Here is a 24,417-nt window from a genome sequence, read left to right on the forward strand (position 1 = left end):
ATACCTCTTTCCCTACAGATTCCAACCAATTGAAAAATCCACACAAGAATCAAAAGGAAGATAGAAATATCAGCTTTATTTTTTCTGGTGAAGCTAGGTAGGAGAAGTGTTTTCCCCCAAAGTCTAGACCTTGGAGCCCATTCAGGGAAGATGAACTTACAAAACAATTGTTCAACCAATTACTCATGGAGCTGTAGGATCAGGGACACCCAGAGATGGGCCTCCAGGTTTGCCCTTAAGAGTTAGGCCATGTACCTTGATCCAGGTGTGTCCTCCACATAGACATAGTTGAAAGGAACAGAGGTTATGCAGTCAAACTAGCTGGGGGAGGGAGAGAAGGGCAAACCACATTTAGACAGCAATCTTAACAGCTCGAAATAGAGAAAGGTATTAAAGAAATGATGTTGGATGTCAGACTCTTTCCATCTCATCAATGAACCGATTGCTCATCCTCTCAGGGAGAACAATGAGCATGAGAAAGAGAGGAGGGCCAGAAATATTATTCCCATACTATTCTCTCCTGGAGAGTAAAGTGAAAGTCTCTTCAAGGAAGCCTGAAGACAGAGGAAATAGGGAGCCTCTAAAAAAGATAAAATTAGCTCACATCTAAAATGCATCTAGCACAAGGCTGGCCATATAGCTTTGCTTCAAAAATGGCAGCTGCATTCTTGTTGAATTATTATTATTATTTCTATTGTTACTGTTGTTTTTATATAACTAGGAAAGCCAACCTAGACAGTTCTCTTTCCCAGATAAGAATGAGAATTCTGCTCTGAATCGCTTCTTCCTCTCCACTCTGTAGCACCCCAGAGATTCAGGTCCAAGGTTTACAAGAATAATTCAGAAAAGGCATAGTTTCCACACTTGGTTGTCTGTTTCTCTTTTGCAGAGCACCTGTCAAGGCCCAAAGTTACCATGGGTCTGCAGAACAATGAGAATGGCACCTGTGTGACTAATTTGACATGCTTCATGGACCAGGGAGGAGAAGATGTGACCTACAGTTGGGAGTCCCTGGGGCAGGCGGCCAATGAGTCCCATAATGGCCCCATCCTCCCCATATCCTGGAGGCTGGGAAAAAAGGGCATGACCTTCATCTGTGTGGCCAGGAACCCCATCAGCAGCAATTCTTCAAACCCCATCTTTGCCTGGAAGCTCTGTGAAGGTGACGGTCTCTCCTCTCTCTCCAGAAGCCTCTGTCTCAGGACCTATACCTTCTTCAGCTCCTGGTCCCCATGGGAACAGCCCATGAAAACTGGAGGCCCCTGGGAAGTCACCAGCCTGGGAGGAAGGTGGCAGTTGCTCCACAAGTTGCATCATTTTCCCTAGCTGACTCTTCTCTCTTCCCTGTGCCTCTACCCATTCTCTCATTAAAGGTGCTGCTGATGACTCAGAATCCTCCATGGTCCTGTATGTCCTGTGGGTGCTCTTCCTGTTCAGTGCCTTTGCCCTGGTGCCAGTTATTCTAATTATGCGAAGAGAAAGAAGAAAAGGTAGAGCATGCACGATTTTTGCCTTCAGCCTCATTCATGCATTTGCTCCCTAATTTCTTCAAAAAACAGATGTTGAACTGTGCGCTGGAATTGCTACTAGGCACTAGGGATACAGAAATGAAGAGGCCATATTCTGTGTACTCAAGGAGAACACAATCATCTTGCACTCCTTAATTCTGGAGTAAGAGAGTGCTTGAGTCCATAACCTATCTTCTAAGTCCAAAGTCCTCCTAGTTCCCTCTCCAGTGCTCACCCCTCTCTTTCCCCCAAGAGGGACTTACCGGTGTGGTCCTCCTACTGACACAAGCCTTACACTGCTGACTGTGTTCCTCAGCCCTGGGAGGCGATGGCTTCCAACTCTGAGGTCCCATACACCAAACACACTCCAGTCAGCCCTTCCAGTCCCTATCCCTGGTTAGAGCCCCCAAACCATACCCAGTCCTCCTCATTGGATCAACTCCAGAGACCTCTCTTTACTCCCCACCTCAGTCTAGACACACTCTTCCTGGAGAAGTCTATGTCTGTCTCTCTCCATGCCAAACACCATGCTCTGCATCCCTAAACCCTCCTACTGATTTTTTCTTCTCAGCTTCCCTGATACTGTCCATGTGGAGAATTGGGGAGGGACCTAAGCATCAGTTGTGTATAAACTGTAGGTGTTAAGATCTTTCCTCCCTCTTGAAAGCACTCTGAAAGTGTTTCTGACCCTCTCTTCTTCCCCTTTGGCTGCGTTGGTCCAGAAATTGGGAAGTGAAGAAACCAGGGTAAACAGTTCATTATGGGATTTCCCTGGGTGTAGCACGGAGAGTCCCATGTCCCAGAAACCAGCATGGTGGTCAGTTGTAGGGAAACCAGCCTGGTGGTCACCCTAAATGGGTCTTCCAGGGGGTAGGCTGGTGGGGGTGGTGAATAAAGGAGGGTTAGCTCTAATTTTCTCCCACCTTGGTTTCAGAGTCCATTGAAGAGAAGAAGGGAATAGATACTCATCAGGAAGTTCTTAACTACTACCCTCCTTCTGGAGAGACTCCAGTGTATGACACAATCATCTGCGTTAATGTGAGTCCTTTCCCATCTTTCCTGGGACCTGATCTTCCTCTCTAAGGCCCTCCTTGCTTTAGTTGAGATTTCTCTGTGGACTTGGGCAACATGGAATATGAGGATGTATAGCCCTTGAAACCCAACACACCTGTGTCTCCTTAAGTCCTTATGAATACTTTCTCATGCAGGAGTCAGTGACCTCTGGTTCTGAGCCCCTGGTTCTGACCCAGCCAGTAATGCTCACTCTGTGATCTATGGAATCTTCTCTTCCCTCTACAGCTCACAAGGGTCACTCAACAGGCCAAATTCCTTTTGCAAAGCACAGCAGGTAGGGAAGTGTGACTTTGGGCTGATGTTTGAGTTACGGTGTCAGAACACTGGCTATAGAGATGACTTTTCCATCAGAAGGCTCAGGGGCCCACACTTTCAGAAGGCTCTAGGCCCACACTCAAGGCTTTCTAGGCATGCGTCACCAAGCTGAGGTAAATAAACACATTGTCAATTCAAAGGAAACTCTTTGAAAAGAAGATGATAAGAATAAAGTTTAAAGAAACTCAAATAATAAGACAATTTGGAGACATGACCTAGATAGACAACTTTGAAAGGTCGCCAGGAATCCCTGTAGCCCCAGCTGGGCTAGCTCCTTAGAGGCCATAGAGCACTTTTCCACATTGGCCCATTTACTGAAGAAATAAAAGCACTTTGGGGCCTCAGAATGCCAGCTTCAGTGCAGCCCTTGGTGTTTCAGGTTGCGTCTTCCTCTGTTTACCTACAACTTTCCTGAGAGGAGACGTTATACTTTCTTTTGAAGCTGTTAGTGTCCTGAGAGCTCCTTTCTGCCTCACAGGAGACTGCTCTGGGCTCCACACAGCCTGGCTTATGTCAAAACCGATTGCTTTATCACCATCCTCCTTCTTCTCTGCTCAAGACACACTCCCAGGAGACCACAGGACTGTCCTGGGTGTTCAGGAAGAAACTTCACTGACCCAGGATACTTTTCTCCAGCCTGGAAGTTGTTTTTGCTATTGCTGCCATAGTTTTATTGTTTTGACCCATCAGTTGTCCTCATATATTTGCTCCAAGGGCCTTTTAAGCTAATAGAAAAGTTTACTTGCAACGTTAGCAATATTACTTCAAATTATCCTTCAATCACCTTAGGCTGCTCCTAGCTCATGGGACTTCTATATCTTATACATTTTTAAATTTATTTAAACACAACACAGTTTAAAAATCAGGCAATTGCTTCTTGCACTCACCAACAAGAGTTCCTCCCTCTTCCCCATTCCTGGCCCAGAACGTCTCTTTCTTCTTGCCCTTCCTCCTAGCTCTGCTTTCCCTTCTGGATTCTGGGTGTCCCTTTGGGCTTGTCTAGGTGACCCTATGATTTTTTTTTCTCTTTTTAATAGAACACTATTCCAGAGGAAAATCCAGGAAATGCACTTTATTCCTCTGTGCAAATACCTCAAAAGGTAAGAAGCTTTAGAGCTGAGATTCACCTTACTTGTCTCATTCTTTTTCCTGGTTCAAGCTTAGCTGAAAATGTCTTGGGCCCCAGCGTTCTTGTATTCTCTGATATTAAAAGTTTTCCCAGTACATCCCCATTCCCTTTGCTTAGGGTTACACAAGATATATGGAATAAGTGAGAATTATGTTTTCGGAGTTGAATGGAGTAATATGGAATAAATAGAGAGGGAGAGAGGTTCTAGGTAGGGATGATCAAGAAAATCAGTAGGATCCTGAGGATTTGGATGGAGAAAAGTCCATGGCTTGGGCTGTGCCTCAAAGGGGAGGGATTGCTGGGGAGACAACTCCAGCTTGCTTCTGAGCCACCAATAAGCTGGAGGCAGGAGACATTTCTGTTACTTTTCTTTGGTCTAGCTATGTTACATCTGGTTTGCACCCTTTCCCCAAACTACTAATGTGCTAAGCTTTAAAGCTTATTCCTTCACGTTTCACACCTGGCAGAAGCAGTGAGACCTTCCTGTCTCCCCTCCCAGCCAGGTCAGAAAAGATGAGAATGAGCAAAACAGTTTGCATAGTAGTAGGAAAGTAATAGGATTATTGGAAGTAAAGTTCAGTTCATTAAGCATTCAGCAAAGTAAATGTGGTTTAACCTTAAGTAATAGTTTCTCTATAGCGAGAGGTTTGGGTTGGGTGACCTTGGCAAGGAAGGGTGTCTGGGATGGTGGGGTCTCCTGGTGGGATCCAGCACCTTCCCACCTCCAGCAATCTGCATCTTTTTATCTGCCTAACAGATGGAGAAACCCCACTCTCCACCCACATCACCAGACACACCAAGGTTATTTGCCTATGAGAATGTGATCTAAACAGCAGTGCATCTCTTCTGCCTTGCCTCAAAGAAAATTAAAAAAAAAAAAAAATCACTGAATTGACCAGAAATATTGAGGAAGAATGAAGAACACTGACTTCCTTCCAGAATAACTATCTTCTATGCTCCTTCAGATTTGAGTTCCTAATTCCATCCTCTCCTGAGAAATCTCCTCAAACCCTAAATGTGTAACTATCCTTTCCTGGAAATGTTACTGTGAGTTTATCAACCAACTCCAAGCAAGAGCCTTAGAAGTATCTCTATTGAAATGTAAATGTGCTGTCCATCATATGAATGACAACTCCCATTCCAGAGCTTGGAGATCCAAACTAGACCAAGAGTCTGGTGGCCAAAAGAGTGAGAACATAGGAATGGCAGATATTTCCAGAAAAAGCAGATGTAGCAGCCAGAAATGGATTCATTAACCAACTCATTACCTATGTGCCTGGCACTGTGCTGAGCTTACACTGATTTTGCTCAGGTGTGCTCTCTGCTTTCATGAAATTGGTTCCTCATGAATGACTTCTGTGAGCATTAGCAGCACATCTGATCACAAATTTCCAATAACCAGAGTCAGCTGTGGAGCCATAGGACTTGGGAGCCAAAGTGCATAAGGACAGAGAAGCCAGGCAGAAGACAGGGTTTGGCTGGATGGATGCTCCAAAGTGTGACTGACCTGAAGACAAGAACCACAGCCTCAGCTTCATTTACACTCTGTGCTGCAAGTGAGAAGCCAGGGCCATAGGGCCTGTTCAGAAGCCCATTTCAAAGGAGAAACTGAACCTGAAGACACATTTAGAATCTATTATAAAAGACTTGGAGTTAGGGGTGATCGTGTGTAAGTATTTAAAGTCTCATAATTCATTCAACTAATATTTATTGAAGATCTCTGCCGGGTCAGTCCGGCAAATAAAATAGACATCATGCCTGCCTCCCTTTTTAGAGTTTACCTTTTTAATGAAATGAAAAACATGGGCCGGAGGATGGTTGCTTTTGATATGTTTCTGGACACATCTTTTTTTTTTTTAAAGATTTATTTATTTATTTGAGAGAGAGAGAATGAGAGAGATAGAGAGCACGAGAGGGAAGAGGGTCAGAGGGAGAAGCAGACTCCCTGCCGAGCAGGGAGCCCGATGTGGGACTTGATCCTGGGACTCCGGGATCATGACCTGAGCCGAAGGCAGTCGCTTAACCAACTGAGCCACCCAGGCGCCCTTTCTGGACACATCTTGAATGAAGATATTGGGAAGGGATCTGATGCCCCAGGTCTGAGGGGTGTAAACTGTCAAATGACAAAACTAAAACAGTTTTGTTTGAAGTCCTTTATTCAAAAGAAAGTAACTTATGGATTGGGGGAGCACAGTGACTCAGAAGCAGTGGAGTAGTCTTCTCAAAGGGTTTCGGGCAAGACCAAGTTTTACAAAGCATTAGAAGGGGCAACACGGAAACAGGGCACAATTGGCGAGGAGGGTGGAGATTTCCTGAGTAAGGTGAACCTCCCCAAAACAGGTGAGTTTTCTAAGACAACCTTCTCCCACTGCTATCCACATCTCACAACCTCTTGCAAGGAGCTGGTTGCTTTCATGCAAAGTAAACTTTTTCATTACATAAAAAATGAAGAATCAGCCCTTAAAAGAGAGGTGACTAGTGTAGGGGAGGAGAAATTGTCCCTTCCTCCTTTCTAGGTTCTTTGGCTGGTATAATAATTAGATTGACAAAAGACAGATTAACAGGTGAAAAAATTTGATTTCATATGTATGAGAGCCCCATAAAAAATATGAGACTCAAAATCAGTCAAGCAGGGGCGCCTGGGTGGCTCAGTCGTTAAGCGTCTGCCTTCGGCTCAGGTCATGGTCCCAGGGTCCTGGGATCGAGCCCCACATCGGGCTCCCTGCTCCGCGGGAAGCCTGCTTCTCCCCCTCCCACTCTCCCTGCTGTGTTCCCTCTCTCGCTGTGTCTCTCTCTGTCAAATAAATAAAATATTTAAAAAAAAAATAGTCCAGCCACTGAGGCTTTTATACCATCCTGAGGTAAGGAAACGGGTAGGGGTCTGAGGTTTCAAAGGGGAGGAAGACAATTCACAGGAGAATGAGAAGAACAAGTGTTTTGTACAGTGTTTGCCCTGCCAGGCAGATAACCTCTCAGATGAAAACGTTACCTCTGGTAGTGGCCTTCTTTCTGGTACAGGCCTCCTTTCTAAATTTTATTAGGTAATTAATGGAGAGGCAAAAAGATTTTTCTGAGTCTGCTGGGTCTTGATTGACTTCAGTTCAAAATAATCCACATGCCAAAGTGTGGGTGATATATTTTGGGGTGGTATATTCTGCTCCCCTTCAATGGTGTTAAAAAATGATTAACAAAAAGTAGGTAATACAAACAAACTTTATTAAACACTTAACGAAGTGAGCAGTCTCCATTCGGAGATGTGCAAAATGGGGCAGAAGCCTGGAAGACTTTATAATATAAAGAATAAAGAATGAGGAAGAGAAAAATAGAAAATATCTGAAGAACTAGAGCCACAAAATCAGACTCATTTGGAGTGAAAAGGTCCCAAGTTGGCTTGGCATTTGGAGATTAGTTGACTGGAAATACCAATGGGTTTCTGATCAAACAGAGCATTTGCAGGGACACAAAAGTCATCCAAGTTTCGGTTTGCTTACATGGCACCTTGGACAGAAGTGGTCCATTTGGACCTAGAAATTTATCTCAACACTGACTCATAGCAGAGGGGGCAGGAAGAGTGGGAGAAATGGGAATTTATTTTCCCCCATGTTGAAAGAACTTAAAAACAATGCTTCCTGGGCAAGAATGGGATTGAGAACCATACTGTCTCAAAAAGATACTGTGAGACTTACCTACAAAAATATGCATTATTTTGCCATTTGTTATAGTGATATTCTGGAAACTACCTAAGACTCTAACCACAGGGGAAGGTGAAGTGAACACAGACATTAGGAATTACGGGTTATAAAGCTAGAAAATGTAATGACTTTGAAGGGTAGTTGAGTGTGCCACCCCAAAATATGCCTCTTAAGCATAAAGATTATGTTCAGTTGATTATTTTAAAGAAAGAACAGATGCAGGAGAAGATCCTTTGTCCCTTTTGTAAGGGACAATTACATTTACAAAGGAAATCTCCATATGTACAGGTGTCTCCCTCATATACCAGAAAGAGAAGGATGACTCTGAATTACAAAAGAATCTTATCAGTGGAGGAGGCACCAACTTAAATCTACATGACAACTACACCTTTGTTGTGCTTTTCCTGATAACTTCCCATAAAAAGCTTCCCCCTCAAAACTTCTTTCTTTTGCCTTTAGCTGAAGATGGTATTTAAGATGGCGGCTTGGGCCATTTGGGGGAGTTTTACTCAGGTTCCTGGGTATCTCCCATGTATACAGGAGGTATACATGTTATTAAACTTGTGGGGTTTTTTTTTTCTCTTGTTAATCTTTTGTTACGGGAGGTGGAGGGTCTCAGCCACAGAATCTAGAAAGGTATAAGGAAGATTATTTTCCCTCCTCTACAATATCACAAGTGAAGGAAAGTAGAAAGTGAAATTTAATGTGCTGTATGATTACAACTACATTTTAAAAACACCAATGCAAGGAAAAACTTAGAAGAAAAAATATCAAAATATTAATGCTGGGTTTTGTGGGGCAGGTGATATCTTAAGTGGCTTGGTTTTCTTCTGCTTGTCTTAATTTTCCAAAAGTTCTTTAATGAGAAAGAATGTATTACATAATGGAGTGGAAGAAATTTTAAATAAGTGTTCAGTGAGTATAAAGAGGTGTGACCCACTGTGAGGAGTTCAGGGGAAATTCTGAGAGGCCCCCATCTTGGGGGTGGGAGGCGTGCAGTGGGGGAGGACGGAAAGTGCCTCCTCCAAGTGAGAATGAGGTGGGAAGAAGAGAGAAGCCCCTAGAACGTGATGATCAGAGGAAAAGATTAGTCTGCCTCAGAGTGGGTGGTTTGAGGTTGGGGGAGCTTCAGAGCAGACAAAGATTTGGAGGGGAGACTAACAACTGCCAGGGTTTAGAATGAATCTGTGCCCTACCCCCTCCCCTTTAAGCCAGTCCAAATGGTGAAATAATTAGAATTAGCTCCCCTTCCCTCTCTTTAAACCAGTAACAAAATCAAGCCCAGGAATACCCCAACAGATCTGGAGTCTGGATTCTCAGTAAGAACTTTCCCAAATCCATGTGCAGAAAAAGCCTTCACCTCATGAGCTCAACCAGCAGGTAAAGGAAACCACCAGCTTGTTAGGGCAAGAAACCACATTTCATATCAAGATCCATCAAATGCAGCACCCAAAGCTGTGTGTTTTGGGGTTTATGAGTTGCTAATACAGCTCATAAATACAGAATCTTTGGTGGGGGAGAAAAGAAGGTGTCTGTACCATGTCAGGCAGGTATTCACTCAACCATGCACACATTCATTACTTACTCATTCAGCAAGATTTATTGAGCACCACTAAGTACCAGACACTGTGCTGAACACAGAAAACAGAGCAGTGACCAGAGGTCTCTGTCCTTGGGGTGCTTAATTCTAATGAGAGAGGCTGTGATATTGAGAGATAATAATAAATATAGATTTGGTTTTCCTCCCAGTTTCCTTCCACACAGCTCCTAAATTCCCTGGCATCTTCAAAGACATAAGTATCTTTTTGTATGCTAATGAGGTGACAGGTGGGCTGGTTGCCAGGAGAACCAACAAAATGATTAGAGGGTTGGAACTTCAGCCCCATTTTCCCCAAATTCCCTACCTCCTACCCCCAACATCCAGGGGTGGGAGAGAGGCTGGAGATAAAGTTCTGTCACCAATGTCCAATGATGAATCAATCATGCCCACATAATGATACCTCCATAAAAAGACCCCAACCAGAGGGGTTCAGAGAGCTTCCAGATTGGTGAGCACATGAAGGTGCTAGGAGGGTGGTATACCTGGAAAGGGCATAGAAGTTCCACACCCCTTCCTATATACTTTGCCCTGTCCATTTCTTCCATTTGACTATTCCTGAGATGTTTCCTTTTATAATAAACCAGTAATGTAGTAGGTAAACTGTTTTTCCTTAGTTCTGTGAGGCGTTTTAGCAAATTATTGACCCCCAGGAGAGAGTTGTGGAGCCCTTAGACTATACTGGGTTGGTCAGAAGTATGGCAGGCCAAGACTTACAATTAAAAAAAAAAAAAAAGACGCATGGTGTAAGGGTAACCTATAATGGGGGCTGTTGCCAGGATCAGGGAAGGCTTCTCCCACACAGTGATGATTGAGCAGAGATCTACAGGTGAGTAGGAGCTCCTTACAGGAAAGGAGAGCTTAATCAGAGGGCAGAGCCTGTGCAAAGACTCTGGACATGGTGAGACCTGAAAGGAAGAAAATCAGTTGTCTGGACCAGAGGAGTTATGCTTTTAAAATTTCAGTGACTGCGGTGGGAGAAACCCATTACAGAGGGTCAAGCAAACCACTTAGATGCAAGCAAACTACTTAGAAGATGTTGGGAAGAAGAATTTCCTCTGCTCTTCAAGATCCTTCTAGCTGGACTAAGAATCAAATTGACACAAGACAGATTAACAGGAGAAAATCAGATTTAATTTTGTACAAATTAAATCCACATTCGTGGAAATTCCAAAGACAGTCCGGCAAAATGGGGTATATATGTCATCTTGAAATAAGGAGAAGGGGATGGGGCCTAGGACTTCAAAGGGAAGGAAGTCAATTCCCAGGAAGATGAAAAAGAGTAAATGGTAAAAATCAGTGTTTGCTGGGCCATACAGAAAAGTGGAACATAGAGAGGAATTTTAACAGAATTTGCTAAGTTCCTCCCTGTCTGCCACCTCTAGTTCATATTATAGTGTAGTTATCTATGTTTGTCTTCCTGGAGCTGGTCCTCTGTCTAAATTCTTGTGGCTGGGGCTTGTCAAAGCTTCTTCGTCCCTGAGTCTTTTGGGTCTTGACTGTTTGGAGCTCAGCATAATCGGAATGCCAAAGTGGCTGCCTGAGGGATGGCCTGACACCAGAAATTTCAAGATAAGAATTCCATTTTCTTCCTCCTCTATCAAAAGCAGAAAGAAACTACACACACACACACACACACACACACACACACACGCACACGCACACACACACACGCACACACAAACGTTATAGATCCCAAATTATTATGAAATCTGATAGTTCTTGGATCTTTAAGAAAAAATGTTCTCAACTCTCATCCATTAGTTATTCATTCAAAAAATATTGAAATATCTACCATAAGCCAAGCACTCTATTGCCATCTGAATTTATGTTGTAAACTAAACAGATAGAGCTCTTGTCCTCATGGAGCTAAATATCTTGTGGGGGAGACAGAAGGTAAGAAAAAAAAATCCAACAAATAAATATATATTTACAAATTGTGATAATTTGACAAAATTGACCTGGGTAAAATGATTATGAATAAGAGGAAAGATTTGCATAAATAAGGTGGTCAAAAGGCTGCTCCAAGGAGAAGAAATTTAAGTTCAATCTGGGCCCTCTTAGCCCATGTACTTCAATGTTAACAGAATATGAATACATATGTTCATAACACTTAATCACCTCACAAACCTTCTTATGTTTCAAACGTGCCACTTTTCTTCTTTTTTTTTTTTAAGATTTTATTTATTTAACAGAGAGAGAGAGCATAAGCAGGGGGAGCGGCAGGCAGAGGGAGAGGGAGAAGCAGGCTCCCCGCAGAGCAGGGCTCTGGGATCATGACCTGAGCTGAAGGTAGACACTTAACCGACTGAGTCACCCAGGCGCCCTACAAATGAGCAATTTTTCTTATATGAATAAGCCCTCTTTTCTTTCTGAACACTTTAAAACAATGATTAAATAAAACATAATCAGGTTATTTTAAACAGAAGGTATGTAGCAGTTTCTTGGCGATTTTGAACTGTTTGCAAATGAAATAGGTTTTATGCCTTAAATAGGGATTGATGTCCCTCTCTCGCCAAGAGACTTTGGCAGGTGGTGCCCAGGTACAGAATTCTTCATCTCTGTGTGCCACAAGATGACCCCTCTCACATTCCTCCTCTTGGCTTCTCCACTTGTCAAAGTCAATCTATTCAATCTGCAAAGCTCCCAGGATCAAAAAAAGAAGAAATTCTTTCTTCAAGGAGCAGGGTAAGAAGGAGGCTGGAATGAAATAATGACCACAGGTTAGGAACTGGGGTAAAAGGCGGGGAAGAGAAGAAAGGGAAGGCAGGCAGGCAGGGGGAGGGATTTCCAAGAAGAGAATTCGGAAGAGTGAGTGGGCTGGAGGCCCCTTAAGGAAAGTGAATCTAGAGGGTAGAGGTGAACTGCCCTCTGGACCCCATTGAGGGGCAGGGAGAACGTTAGTGTCCGCAGCCAATTACCATGTTTCCTTGTGCCCCGTTACCCCCAGCACAGGCTGTTCCCAGAATAACTGTCAGATTCACAATTTTCATGCCTATTCCATGCTGTGTACTGGCGATGCAGAGAAGACGAAAATGGGCTTTGGTCTCGTTCCATGGGTAAAATAGACACAGATGAAGGCCCTAATACAACATGCTCAGTACCCCCTCTAATCCTTTAGTAGGCTTAGCTGCAGATCGTGACGATTGTGACTGAGTTCCCTGAGGGGTGGCAATTTATCCAGACCTCTTCTTCACTCTATCCTCAATGCCTAGAACAACACAAGGCACCTTAAAAATGCTCTGGGGGCACCTGGCTGGCTCAGTTGGTGGAACATGCAACTCTCGATCTCAGGGTTGTGTGTTCAAGCGCCACGTTGGGCATAGAGATGACTTACAAATAAAATCTTTTTTTAAAATGCTCTGGGGTCACCTGGGTGGCTCAGTCGGTTAAGCGTCTACCTTCAGCTCAGGTCATGATCCCAGGATCAAGCCCCACATTGGGCTCCCTGCTCAGTGGGGAGTCTGCTTCTCCCTCTCCCCTTTTCCCCCACCTGTGCATGCTCTCTGTCTCTCTGACAAATAAATAAAATCTTTTAAAAAAATGCTCTGTAAGGGGTGCCTGGGTGGTTCAGTCAGTTAAGCATCTGACTCCTGATTTTGGCTCAGGTCATGATCTCAGGGTCAGGGGATCAAGCCCTACATTGGGCTGCACACTGATCGTGGAGCCTGCTTAAGATTTTCTCTCCCTCTCTCTCTGCTCCTCCCACCCCCCACTTGCACACAGGCACGCTCTCTCTCTGTAAGGTTATAAAATGCTCTTTCAAGGAATGAGATACATGAGAGACGATGGACTCTGAGAAACAAACTGAGGGTTCTAGAGGGGAGGGGGGTGGGGGGATGGGTTAGCCTGGTGATGGGTATTAAAGAGGGCACGTTCTGCGTGAAGCACTGGGTGTTACGCACAAAGAATGAATCATGGAACACTGCATCAAAAACTAATGATGTAGGGGCGCCTGGGTGGCTCAGTTGGTTAAGCGACTGCCTTCGGCTCAGGTCATGATCCTGGAGTCCCGGGATCGAGTCCCACATCAGGCTCCCTGCTCGGCAGGGAGTCTGCTTCTCCCTCTGACCCTCTTCCCTCTTGTGCTCTCTATCTCTCATTCTCTCTCTCTCAAATAAATAAAATATTAAAAAAAAAACTAATGATGTAATGTATGGTGATTAACATAACAATTAAAAATTTTTTAAAAAGAACATCAAGGAATGAGATAAATAAGCCGTGAGGATGAAAAGTACAGCATAGGAAATACAGTCAATGATATTGTAATTATGCATGAGACAGATGGTGAGCGCACATATCGCGGTGAGCATTTCGTGATGTATATAAATGTTGAATCACTATGTTATACACCTGGAACTAATATTATATGTTAACTATATTTCAATTAAAATAACAATAATAATGATAAATGCTCTGTAAACAGGAGTTGCTTAAATGAATGAAGAGGGGATCATATATTTATACACTTGATAGCGGGCAGACACCACAAGATTTTAAGCAGAAAAGTAACCCAAGCATTTCTTTCTTTCAGAACTCACCCCCTAGCAGCGTGATCAGCAGGATGATCCCGAAGGAAGAGAGTGCGATAACCGGGAGGTGTGAGCACCTGGGCAAGTAGCAGTGGAAAACCAGGGTTCTGAATGACAGCCAGCTTTCTGCCCCGGGCAACAGAAGGCCTGGGCGTGACCCTTAAGGACTGTGATACAAAAGAAGACCCCCTGGGACCCAGCAGCCCAGGACCCTGAGGAGAGCGGCCTAAGAACAACTCAAGTGAGGAGTGGCCCCTGGACTTAGCAATGAGGATGCGGCTGGGGACAGGGCAGACACAAAGGGTCAAAGAGCAAGTGGTTGGTAAGGAACCAGAGACAGGGAGTGGAGAGATGTTCAGAAGCTGGCCGAGAAGAGGAAAGGGACATAGTGAGTCTGGACTGAGGCAGTGTCCTGCCACGGCCTATGGAACCCAGGAGAGGCCGCCCATGACACCGGAGGGGCACAGCCTGGGATTTCTGTCTCACGGTAGCTCCAGGCTTCGCTGAGGACATGGCCAAGGACGTCTGGGATGCCTCCTCAGTGGGCTCTGCAGGACTGTGTGGGCTGAGGGACGCACTTTCCCTCGGGGAGTCCCAAGAGTAAGCCGAGCGCCCGGGCACCGAGTCTGGGGCTGACCGTCGGAAGCTGGACAGCACGGCCCTGGGAGGATGGCCCCAGAGCCCTCATTTCCTGCCCCCCAGAGACAGCCCTGCTGCAGACGATCCTGCCCTCCTTTTCTTCCACCACCCCTAGAACCAGGAGGGCGGCAGGTGGGGATGCTGAGCTCCTGGACCAAGGCTGCCAGGGAGGGGGCCCACACAAGGAAGGGGTTACCTGAGCAGAGGGGCCTGGTGGGTATGGAGTTGAAGCTCTGGCTGACCGGGTTGCTGGCCGTGCAGGGATAGCTGTCGCTGACCCCGGGTCTCCAGGAGAGACGAAGAGTGGTTCCCCCATGGGACGTAACTGCCCCCTGGCCGAGGGGTGCCCATCTGTACTGAACATCCTCTCCGGCCTGTCGCAGGGAGCAGATCAGGGTGATGTAACAGGCCCCATCCCTCGTGATCCGGGAGCTGACAGTGATATTGGGCTCCTGCAGCCAATGTGCAAGAAAGGAAAGTTCGAGCTCTGAGAAGACTCTGGTCTGGCCAAGCAGGGGAGAGAGGAAAGGTCAAAGTTCAAACGTGAGCCTTCCACCCCCTCCCTCACCGTAGACATGCAGGGTGAAATCCTTGGTGATGTTGATCGAGGGACTATGCAGGGTGATCCAGGCTCTGTAGAGGCCAGGGTCCTGCAGCCTCAGGGGCCTGATCTGAAGAGAGTAGCCGCAGTAGAGGGCACTCCACCGTCTGCTGTATGGTGCCTGAGTCCCGGCAGCCAGGACCGGTTCGCCTCCTGGCCCCACTTGCATAATGGCAACAAGCTCTCCAGAGCTCCAGGTGACCTTTTCCACCTCCTGCCCGGCCGGGACCTCCAGGGGCAGAATGGCCAAGTCCCCGAGGAGACCGGTCACTGTCTCCCCCACCGTGTCCCCTTCCAGGATTCCTGGCCCTACAGACAGACAGAAAACCACAGCTTCAGTGCCAGGGTCTCCCCTACGCACTCAGGGCCACCCAGGCCCCATCAAGCTCCTCCTGCCCAAACCCCTCCAGCCTCCACACTGGTTCCAGTGCCCTCCCCCCCGATTGCACTGCCCCCACCTGCCCATGCCACTCTCTCAAGGGTGTTCTCCCCGGGGCCTGAAGGGGACTCTGCCCTCCACCTCTGCCCACTTCAGAGCCGCAGTGCACGGTGCATGCTCAGGTTCCGGGTACCTGGACATGAGGACGGCACTGAGACAGGGAGGGAGCCGCTGTTACTGACTGGGTTCTTGACCACGCAGGTGAAGGTCAGAGCCCTGTCCCCGAGCCTTGAGGAGACACTGAGGACAGATCCTCCACGGGACACCAACAGTCTGGGGTCCCAGAGGTAGCCAGCTGTAGGTCACAGAGCCTCCTCTGCTTTCGGCCTCACACGTCAGGATGAAGATACAGTGTCCACTCTCACCGATCCTGGAGCTCAGTGTGACACCGGGCCGGGCCAGCTGCTCTGTGGGCACAAAATGAACCAACCGAAGACTGCCGAACTGCCCTGGGCCCTCCCTTCACAGGGCAGAAGGCACAGGGCATTGGTGCCAAGACCCTGAATCATCCTCAGTACACACAAGGAGAAACAGAGGCAGAATCTGCCCACATCTATTCGAGAGCTTTGGGCTCTACGAGACCCTGCCATGTAGCATCATTTGATTCCCAGAACCACCCTATGAAGTAGGTAGCAGAGGTTTTGCACCTACTCCGTTTAACAGGCTCGGGGACCTTCAAGTAACTTGCCCAGAGTCTCGGCTATTACATGATGATTCCAAGACCCAAATCCAGTGGATCTGACCCCAAAGCCTGGGTTCCCACCCCAGCACTGACCACATGAATGCGGCGTGTGCGCACCCACACAGAACTGTGTTGTAATTACATCTCTCTCCAGGAGGGGTCTCTGCAGTACACATCGAGCTTCCGGATGTCCGAGCGTCCGGGTGCCTGTCGGGGCTCCCAGAAGATTTGGCCCTTGGCCTTTGAGGGTTCTTCCACTCCCGTGTACTCCCTTCAACCTGCACCCCACCCCCTCTTCCCCCAGGACCAGGACCTCAGATGCTTCCTTAAGGTTTCCACGTTGCCATTATTTGCCCTCCTGTGTCCCCAGGCCAGAGCCAGGGGGTTGGGGAGTGGCAGGAAGAGAAGCTAAGAGAGTGGTTAGTCAGGGCAGGCTCAACAAAGCCACAGGGTATGGGAGAAGGCCTCTGTTACTCGGCCTCAGCCCTGGGGCCCACCTGATGGCAGCCCCAGCGGCAGCTCAACTGGGCAAAAATAGGACCCCACGGCCCAGAATGTCCCCCAGGGGGAAGGCAGGCTGGGTAACTTTCTGCTGCCTCCCCCGGTGTGGTCTTCCAGAACCCAAACCCTCCCCCCATGACTCCTTCCGCATGCCCTTCTCCCCTCAGCATCCTCTCTAGCTCAAGCCCGTAAATGCAGTGACAAACCAGACACACAGGATGTGGCATCGAGGTGCCTGAGTTCTATTCCCGGCTCTGCCACCTCTACCTCGGTGTTGTTACTTCTCTCTGAGACTAGTTTCAGCAGGCCAGCAAGAAAAACCCCTCTGCTGCCTGCTGCAGGGCTGTCGTGAGGCTCCAGTGACTTGGGGAACTTCCTGAGAAGAACAAAAGGCTGGCCTGTTACTTCGCTGTAGCCGCTCCACTGGAGCAGAGGGAGAGGGGCTCTCCCCGCAGCCCTGGACCACCCTAGGGAACAGTCCCACCGAGGTCCCAGAAGCCCCGGTGTGCCCTCGAGCTGTCTGCGAACAGGCCATGGCCAGGCCAGGCTTGATGTATGACAGAAAACGCTCTCTCCCAGGAAGAAAAAAAATGCCTCATAAAATAGGAATATTTCCTATAACATGACTCAAGCCTGAAAAGCTTCTCTGCTTTCCCTCCATCAGTTCACTTCCCCATGTTCATCCTCACGCATAACTACACCTTTTTGCTTCCCAGTGTGGGGGAGCACCTCAGCCAGGTCCCTCAGGTCCCTCAGGCAAAGCCTGGAACCACAGCTGATCTGAGTCTTGGCAAAGTGCCCTGTGATCCTCCCAGAAGACGAGAGGATGGTGGCCCGTGAGACCCTGAAACCATCTCCGCTGACCTCCCTTTCTCCCCTGGGAGGCACTGGTGAGTCAGTGTCTCATGAGGAAGGAGCTTCCTGCTCCCACTGCTCAGAACAGAGCTGCAGACCCTGCCCCCTCACGGCAGTCTAGAACTGCTTCTCTGGCTACAGGGTTTCCAGCACCTGCATTGTGGTCAACTGGCCCCTTTTGTCATTCTTTCTGGTGTGAGGGACCTGGGTTACTCTTTCACACTCTATATGAGTAATAAGCCGTCTGAATCCACAATCAGTTTGTTGTATCTCTACAGGTACAGCCCGTCCTCCTTGCTGCTGGGGTATCTGCCACCTGCCCCTATGTCTTCGTTGCAGTTTTCCCTCCTGAAACAATTTTTAAGTATCTTTAAGCAATATTCCTGTACACTCCTGTACCTCTGTCCAGAGTGTCCCAACGCTCTTTCTCAGGAGATTATTCTCACCAGATGGGAGTGTTCCTATTTTAGCATCAGGGAACCTCAAGAGCACTCAAGTAGCACAACTGAGTTCTTGGGGCTGAAGTTCCCATTCTCTGCCCACTACACACCCGGGGGTTCTGCTGCCATTGGCCTGGGGCACGTCCTGGGCCTTGTCGTTGTTCAGGAGACTTTCCCAGGCAACTCTGCTTTACAGGGTTTGTTGTGGTTTTTTTTTTATAGTGAGCACATATTAGCCTTGTAATCAGAAAAAGTGTAAATGTTACTAAACGAGATGTGGAAAAGGCTGTGAGAAAGCCTGAAAGATGAGCACTGCCCCACACCCATTGCTGCCCGCAGGACGCTCACCATAGACTTGCAGTTGGTACTCCCGGGTGCGGGTGATGCGGGAGCTCCTCAGGTTCGTGTGGGCTCGGTAGGGCCCCGCATCCTTCCAGCTCAGGTTGCTGATCTGCAGGGAGTGGCCTGGGCCCACCACACTCACACGACCCCGGTACCGGGTCTCCGCCTCATAAAAGGTGTCTGGCCCCCCTGCTTCTGCCAAGGTTACAATGGCTATGGCCATGGAGATGGAACGGGATATCCAAGAGATGCTCTCCACCGGCTCTCCAGCCTGTAGCTGCAGGGGCAGAGTGACAGACCCCCCCTAGGGTCCCAGTTACCATCACAGGGTCTGGGTCCTCTCCGGAAACCCCTGTCCCTGCAAAGACACAGATCAGAAGCCTCAGGGGCAGCCTGACTAAGCCAGAGGCTCACAACAGGCCTGAGAGAGTTCAGGTAAGTGATTATTATTCCCATTTTATAGATGAGAAAACAGAGACCCAAAGAAATTAGGTGGCTTGCTCCAGACCACATAGCTAGTTGGTGAGAGAACAGGAACACAAGTCAGCCTCCTCCCTTTATGCCAAAGTGGTCTTCTTCAGCCTTCACATCAACTAATTCACATATGATACAATAATTAATAGATGCTGTGCTAGGGTTGCAGATGCTGAGTGGAACGGAGAGAAAGGAAAATTCTCGGGAGGTGCCTGGGGGGACGATCTCTGCTGTGACTCTGAGCCACCCTCTTGCTGATCCAGGCAATAGGATCAGAACTCACTTAGCCCAGCCCCACCGCAGCAGGAACCACCTTGTAGCATCCCCCATAATCGCTTGTTCAGACACGGCTGAACAGAAGCCAGCTCTGAGGCTCTGCCTGGGTTCTGGGAACGTCTTTCTAGAAGGAAGGCTAGTGCTGGGCTGGCCAAGCAAGTTGAAGGGTAGTCAGGAGACAGTCATTCAGTACCAGACTACTTGGGAGAAGAGCATAAGCACCAGGGCACCAGTCAGACCGCCCGAGTTCAAACACTTGCTAGGTACCGGCTGTGTGACCTTGGGAGGCAACTTATGCTCTTTGAGTCCTGGCTTTCTCACCTGTGAAACAGGGAGCGCATGCCATCTTCCAGGATTTTGTGAGGGTGAAATGAGATAATGCAAGTAAGTGCCTCACTGTTGGTGTTATTAAAGATTCTTGATGTCACTGGGACAACTTGGTGGCTGCACCTTGTTTGCATCCTCACCAAAACCAGCCAGCACCCTTGTCGAGAAATGCAAAAAGACCAGCGCTCAATAGTGTGACCGTTGGAGTATATCTGCAACACTGACATGCCGTCCCAGGAAACAGAAAGTCTGAAACTGACCCAGGTGTGCTGCACAGTGGTTTAGAAAGAAAAGGCTGCCTGGCTCAGGGAAGAATCTGCGTCCTGATTCAGAATGGGATGCAGAAGCGCCAGCCGCATCACAGTTTCCAGGCCAGGTGGTGAGTCTCTTTGTCAAAAGTTGACCCGAGAAGTCCTGTGACAGTAGCTGTGGGGATGAGGGGTGGGAGAGGGGTTGCTGTCCCGTGGGATCAGGCACCCCAAGCTGGGGGCAGGCCGGCGTCCCGTGCACCCACCGCAGAATGCACTCGAGAGCCTGGCGTCCACTTCTGTGGAGCTACCTTGGCTCCACCCGGAGCATCATTTGTGCCGAAGGAAGCATACCGAGGCGGAAGCTGTTGGCATCAGCTGCACCCTCCTCGCCCCACACTGGGCCCAGGGCCTGAAATTCAGCCGGAGGACCCCACCGCGACAGAACCGCATGGCTCCTCCCTGCACCCTCCATGCAGTAGCTCATCAGGCTAATTCAAGCGCTGCTCCCGGGCCGGGCTCCCTGCTCCTGGTCCAGCCAAGCCCCCCCCCCCACCCCGCTCCCGCCTGGTTTCCTCCAGCCTGTGCTTATTTGGTTTTAAGCATTTACTTCACCCTGATTCATACAGATGCTGTGTGCGTGTCTTTCCACTTGGCTCACAAGCTCACGAAGGGGAGAAGATGGAAGGGAATTAATATCTGAGTGAGGAGGGCAGGCCGGTGCATTAGCCTCAGGGTTAGCTGCCATGGGCGTGTGTGGAACTTCGTGGTCCGAATCCTGATTCTGGGTTCAAGCGAGGACACACAGGGATACGGTCAGGACACGAATCCCAAATGCCAGGCACCGCGCCAAGTAGGGTAAACACATCATCCTATCTAACTTCCCAACAAACTTGTAAGGTGGGTGTTCTTCTTCCCACTTAAAGATCATGAGACACAAAGAGCTTAAGAAACTTGCCCAAAGTCACCAGCTTGGAAGCAGCAGAGTCCACGTTCAATCCAAGTTCACCTGACCCCAAAGCTGGTCCTCTGTCAGCGACAGTGTGCAGCTGGCAACGGACTTTCATCGTATTTAATTCCTCCCCAGGACCTGTTGAGACCCCTTCCCACCACACACCCAGCACATGACCCGGCACACAAGAACCCCAGTAGATGTTTCCAGAACTGAACTGAAGAACTGTGAACATTTTTTAAGGCAGGACCTGTCTTACCCATTATTTGGCCATATGCCCGGGAGACGCCCCTGTGGGCAGGGACCACCGAGGGCCTGGCCTGGACGCCATGGAGAGAGACACGTTCGCAGATGAGCTTGCACTGTGTGGGGGAGGAAAGTGGGGGTGAGGGGGGCCGTGCAGGAATCTCCCCACCAGTTCTGCTGCCTTGGCCGAGGACACTGTTCTCTGAGTTTCCACGGCGCCGCTGCGTTCCCACAGCCGGCCAGGTAGATTACCAGCCATGCACCAGAAAATGTCCCCTAATCTCCCTGAGCCTCTGTCCATCATCCATAAAATGTGTGTAATCCTGTCTGCCTTATCTATATCACAAGTCTGATGTGGGGATCAGAGGTTTTTTGTTTTTTGTTTTTAAACTTAAGTAAAGGTTCTTTATAAACTGTGATAGGGGCCAAGGGCAGGCCACCCGAAGATGGGCCACTTGGGCATATTGATTATTTAAATAAGTTACTTCAGAGCCAGTGAGCACAAGGACACTCAGACCCTCCTTTGTCCCCTGAAAGCAGGAAACAAATCTCCCGTGTGAAAAGCAACCCGGCTGGACCAGGAGGTAAAGAGTATCCTGATCACAAGAGATGGGAAATTTAGAGCCGAGAACACTTACAAACAACGCTTGTCACCTTTTTTTTTTTTTTTACTGATTCACTCCCCCAGCCCAACGTCTGTTTAGAACTCCGTACTAATTAAAGCTCCCAAAGTTAAGTTTTCTTTGTCCTGTCAATTCCTCACAGATTTATTGTCTCTTTGTTTAAAAAGTACAAAAACTGCTTCCTCGGTCATTTTTTTAGGTCTCAATTTCATTATTGGGCCTCCATGCACACGTCATAAAACTTTGGGTTGTTTTTTTTTTCTCCTGTTAATCTGTCTCACATAAATTTAGTTCTTAGTTCGGGTAGGAGACCTTGAGGGTGGAGAAGAATTTTTCCTTCCCTTCACTGCCAAGTTTTAAATGTATCAAGGGATTCGTCAGCAGGCTTAGGGGACCCCCTAAGGGGACAGTCCTGAGGCAGGTGATCTTTGTAATCACACACGCTGGTTTTCCCCTGAAGGAGAATGAAAGCAAAAGCTTGAAACTCTGGAGAGCAAGATCAGAGCCCGGCCCCTTATGCAGATTTCTCAAACGCTTCGTTCCCCTGACTGGTTCCCAAGCCTGTCTCTTGCCACCGCTCAGGTCGTCGGGGTACAGGAGCAAGCAGTAAGAATCTAGGGGGACAGAAACAGCTGCAAAGTGCCATCCCCTGCTGAGGTCATTTATGGGACACAGAAAGCCCAATTCATGATGAAGGGTCACTCCCGGGGGCTGGTGGGAGAGGGAGGAGAGGCAAAGAGACCTTAGAGGATCATGATTGAAACGGCAAGATGCAGATGGGGCAGGTCCTGGATCTCATGCCTCCACCATCAGCCTGTGTGGGGATGCCCAGGGCTCCCTGTGACTCATTAGCAGAAGAAATGTGAGAGTGACAAGGACGCAGTATGGGCCTGCATGGTCTGAGATGGTAGCAGGTGCGACACACACACACACACACACACACACACACACACACACACACAGCCTGGCTCCCAGAAATGTGCAGGCAGGTAGAGGTGCCTGGGAGGTAGCGGCAGGGATAGACTTCCCTGTGAAAAGACCAAGCACGAGCAAGGACGCCGGTAGAGAAAGAGCCATAAATTGTCACCTGCAGACCGACCTGCCTCAGGCCCGCAGTGAATGTGTAAATGTCGGGTCACAAACATTTCCTCTTTTCAGAGTTCACCACAATAATCACATGTCGCTTTAGAGTCAAAAGATGTAAAAATGAGGGGACATATGAGAAAGGCCAGGGGAGCTATTTCAAAGTCAAACCTTACAATGTCACAGCCATGCTTTAAACCCTTCGGAGGTCCCCCATCCCCTACAAGGTAAAGTCAGGCTCGCAGGCCTGGGGGACGAGGCTTTTCCTGTTCTCTTGCTTCTTGCCAATCTTGGGCTCGTGCCGTGTCACCACGTCTCCCATCTTGGACTCCAGTCACGGCAGACTGTTTCTAGAGTCTCTCCCAAAATCCCCTAGGATTTCCCAGCCCTGTAAATTGGCCCCTGCAAATCTGCTTCCTGGATTGCCCCAGTCTCTGCCACCTGCCTCACCTACCTCACCCTAGCCTTCCTTTCTCATCCTTCAATTCCCAGTGACTTGCTTGGGGTCAGCACACAGTAGGGGCTTTACTTTCTTTTTTTTTCAGAGTTGAAAACAGATTTTATGATATAGCTCTTCTGCTTGTTTTTCTTTTTTTAAGATATAAATATATTTTTAGTACTATTATTTTTATTCCAGGAGAGTTAACATACAGGATTATGTTAGTTTCGGGTGCACGGTATTGTCATTCAGCACTTCATGCATCACCCGGTGCTCATCACAACAGGTGCACAGCTTCATCCCCGTCACCTGTTTCCCCCACCCCCCCACTCACCTTGGATAAAGTATTTGAATCAATAAATAAGATTCCCCAAATATTTAAAGAAGGCCTGTAAATCTAGTACACTAAGCTTATATGTAGGGTAATTCTTAAGTTGTCTTCAAATACTTCATATAGACTTAGATTCAACTGTAATAGTGCTGTGTGGTGACAGGTGGCCGCATGTATGGTGAGCATAACGTATAGACGTGTCCAATCATGATGTCGTACGCCCGAAACTCATGTAACATTGTGTGCCAACTGTACTTCAGTAAAATTTATTAATTAAAATAAAATAAAATCACAAACGCAAATCAATTATTCAAATACATAGTTCAAGTCGGAACCACAAACGGTTACTTTAATAAGCTACATGTCTCGAATAATACATATATGTAAACAAAAAGTACTAACTGATACCTTGAACATGCCTGCTCTGAATTCCTTATCTTTCCACGACTGAAAGATTCATAAAGGACACATTTATGTCATCTCTACTCCAGCTATTTTCTGGGGCATCTGCTCCATCAATTAAGGTTGCTTAACGACCAGAAACATCACTGAGACATCAACTGTTGGTACCTACCCAGGTCCCTTTACCTGCTTTGTTGACGTCCTCTGAAAGGCTGGTCTCAGGTGCCTGGATGGCTCAGTCCGTTAAGTGTCCAACTCTTCGTTTCAGCTCAGGTCATGATCTCATGGTTGTGGGATGGAGCTCCGTTGGTCTCTGCGCTCAGCAGAGAGCCTGCTTGAAGATTCTCTCCCTCTGCCCCTCCCCCCACTTGCTCAAGTGTGTGCGTGTGTGTGCAAGCGCTCACTCTCTCTCTAATAAATAAATAAATCTAAAAAAAAAAAAAGGCTGGTCTCATAGCCTGTGTCCCTCAATTCAACTTGCCGCACTGTGATATCACCGAATTCTTTCTTTGCTTTACTGTAACTATAGCACTTGATTTGATGTTGCATTTCTTTTAGCTCTTAAGATATTTAACTATCTTTCCACTTAGGTGTAAAAAGCTTTAAACTTGTCGAAATTCTGTATTCTTTTCATATTCTTCCAATCTGCAGGAGTATAAACATGTTAAAA

General features: G+C 47.7%; 2 protein-coding genes across 3 annotated transcripts in view; one reads left to right on the plus strand and one right to left on the minus strand.

Moving 5' to 3' along the window:
* SLAMF7 (SLAM family member 7) overlaps positions 1 to 19,803 on the plus strand; it is a 28,708-nt gene extending 8,905 nt beyond the window's left edge. Inside the window, exons 3-8 of one of the 2 annotated variants that reach the window (XR_003607236.2) lie at positions 890 to 1,162; positions 1,374 to 1,490; positions 2,443 to 2,546; positions 3,935 to 3,997; positions 4,784 to 5,695; positions 13,850 to 19,803. Coding sequence is in view for 1 of the 2 variants with exons in the window: in XM_028090970.2 (XP_027946771.1) it covers positions 890 to 1,162; positions 1,374 to 1,490; positions 2,443 to 2,546; positions 3,935 to 3,997; positions 4,784 to 4,855 (629 nt within the window). In the remaining variant the exon portion in view is untranslated. Of the gene's footprint in view, positions 1 to 889; positions 1,163 to 1,373; positions 1,491 to 2,442; positions 2,547 to 3,934; positions 3,998 to 4,783; positions 5,790 to 13,849 lie in introns of those variants that run through there. The other variant, XM_028090970.2, reaches the window with a different exon arrangement.
* Positions 11,865 to 19,650, minus strand: LOC114199162 (T-lymphocyte surface antigen Ly-9-like). The gene is given in 9 exon segments (XM_088016842.1): positions 11,865 to 12,015; positions 14,683 to 14,973; positions 15,055 to 15,396; positions 15,660 to 15,792; positions 15,794 to 15,933; positions 18,353 to 18,650; positions 18,652 to 18,704; positions 19,104 to 19,243; positions 19,418 to 19,650. Coding segments are annotated over 9 exon segments (1,704 nt in total). The 3' UTR covers positions 11,865 to 11,941.
* Positions 19,804 to 24,417: the final 4,614 nt, after the last annotated feature.

Source organism: Eumetopias jubatus, unplaced genomic scaffold (assembly GCF_037043125.1).
Source record: "Eumetopias jubatus isolate StellerSeaLion01/CBP00866 unplaced genomic scaffold, mEumJub1_p1.0 scaffold_12, whole genome shotgun sequence".
Taxonomy (NCBI): Eukaryota; Metazoa; Chordata; class Mammalia; order Carnivora; family Otariidae; genus Eumetopias; species Eumetopias jubatus.